At 63.0% G+C, this 1,115-nt stretch overlaps 1 protein-coding gene across 1 annotated transcript in view; it reads left to right on the top strand.

Moving 5' to 3' along the window:
• DLX4 (distal-less homeobox 4) overlaps positions 1-1,115 on the top strand; it is a gene marked incomplete at its 3' end in the record, with an annotated part of 3,839 nt that overhangs the window by 169 nt on the left and 2,555 nt on the right. The window contains exon 2 of the mRNA XM_009321969.1: positions 447-596. Coding sequence (XP_009320244.1) covers positions 447-596 — 150 coding nt within the window. The remainder of the gene's footprint in view (positions 1-446; positions 597-1,115) is intronic.

The raw sequence follows: 1,115 nt of genomic DNA, 5'->3' as shown, positions 1-1,115 counted from the left end.
GCGACGCGGCTCCCGCGTGTCCCGGCTGGCAGCACCCAGCGCGCTCCCTGCCACCGCGTGGGTCTCGGCATGTGTCAGCACCTTCCAGCCCCGAGACCGAGACTGTGAATTGGCTCCGAGCGTGGCCTTGATTTATTTTTTTAATTTAATACCAGTTGACTTGATGTATTTATTTTGGCAGCGGGTTACCCCTCAAACCCCAAACCCTGCTAAAACAGCATGTTCTGTCCCTGCCAGCCCACGCCGACACAAACAGGAGGGTTGGGACCTGACCCCCGGGCGTGTGCCCCGCGCTCGTCCCCGGGCAGGTGCCTGGGTGGCACCCGGCTCCTTCCCTCGAGCTACCGGACCCACCGGGAACCAGCCCCCCGGGTGAGCGGTGGCTGGGAGCTGGGAGTTTTTTACAGCCTGAAGGGTTGGTGCCAGTTTCTTACCCCGTCTCCCAGGGGAACGCGGAGCAGGAACGGGAGCAGGTTCCTGCGCCCGCCCCGGTGGGCTCGGAGGTGGGGGCGTCCCCTTGGCACAGGATGGGGCTCAGGGATGCTGAGATCGACACCTTCAGACCCCCAACCCAAAACTCCACCTGCGCGAGGCTGGTACGGAGTCGGGGAGGAGGAGGAGATGGGCTGCCTCTCGTCTGGCGTCACCACTGCCTCGTTGCTCGCCCGGTGTCACCACTGCCTCGTTGCTCGCCCTGGGCTGCCCCATGCCATAGGACCCGCTCGGAGATCCCCAAGTGGGGGGGATCCACTCGCTCTCCAGCCCTCAGGCATGGTGGGGTGGGATCCCTCCTTGGCATCACCAATGAAATAGAGCTGCGACCCCTGGCCCCGGGAGGGGATTTGACCCTGAGGGTCCTCCTCCTCCTGCCAGAAGTCAAATATTGCCCCAAAACACCCATGGGGCCACTGTCCTTCCACCAGCACCCGGCACAGGGACCCTGGCTCCTCTGCTACGTGGTGGACATTTTGGGGTACTTATATTTAATTATGGGTATTTATTATGTCCACCACGCAGCAGAGGGGTGGGAGAGCACAGGGGGCTGGGAAGGGGCTTCGGGTCCCCTGAGCATTTGAACCCCCCAGATCCAGCCCTGGGAGCCTCCCTGCCACCAC

The sequence above is a fragment of the Pygoscelis adeliae genome, unplaced genomic scaffold (genome assembly GCF_000699105.1).
Source record: "Pygoscelis adeliae isolate BGI_AS28 unplaced genomic scaffold, ASM69910v1 Scaffold504, whole genome shotgun sequence".
Taxonomy (NCBI): Eukaryota; Metazoa; Chordata; class Aves; order Sphenisciformes; family Spheniscidae; genus Pygoscelis; species Pygoscelis adeliae.
The sequence above is the reverse complement of the archived record's forward strand: the minus strand, read 5'-3'. Positions and strand labels throughout refer to the sequence as shown.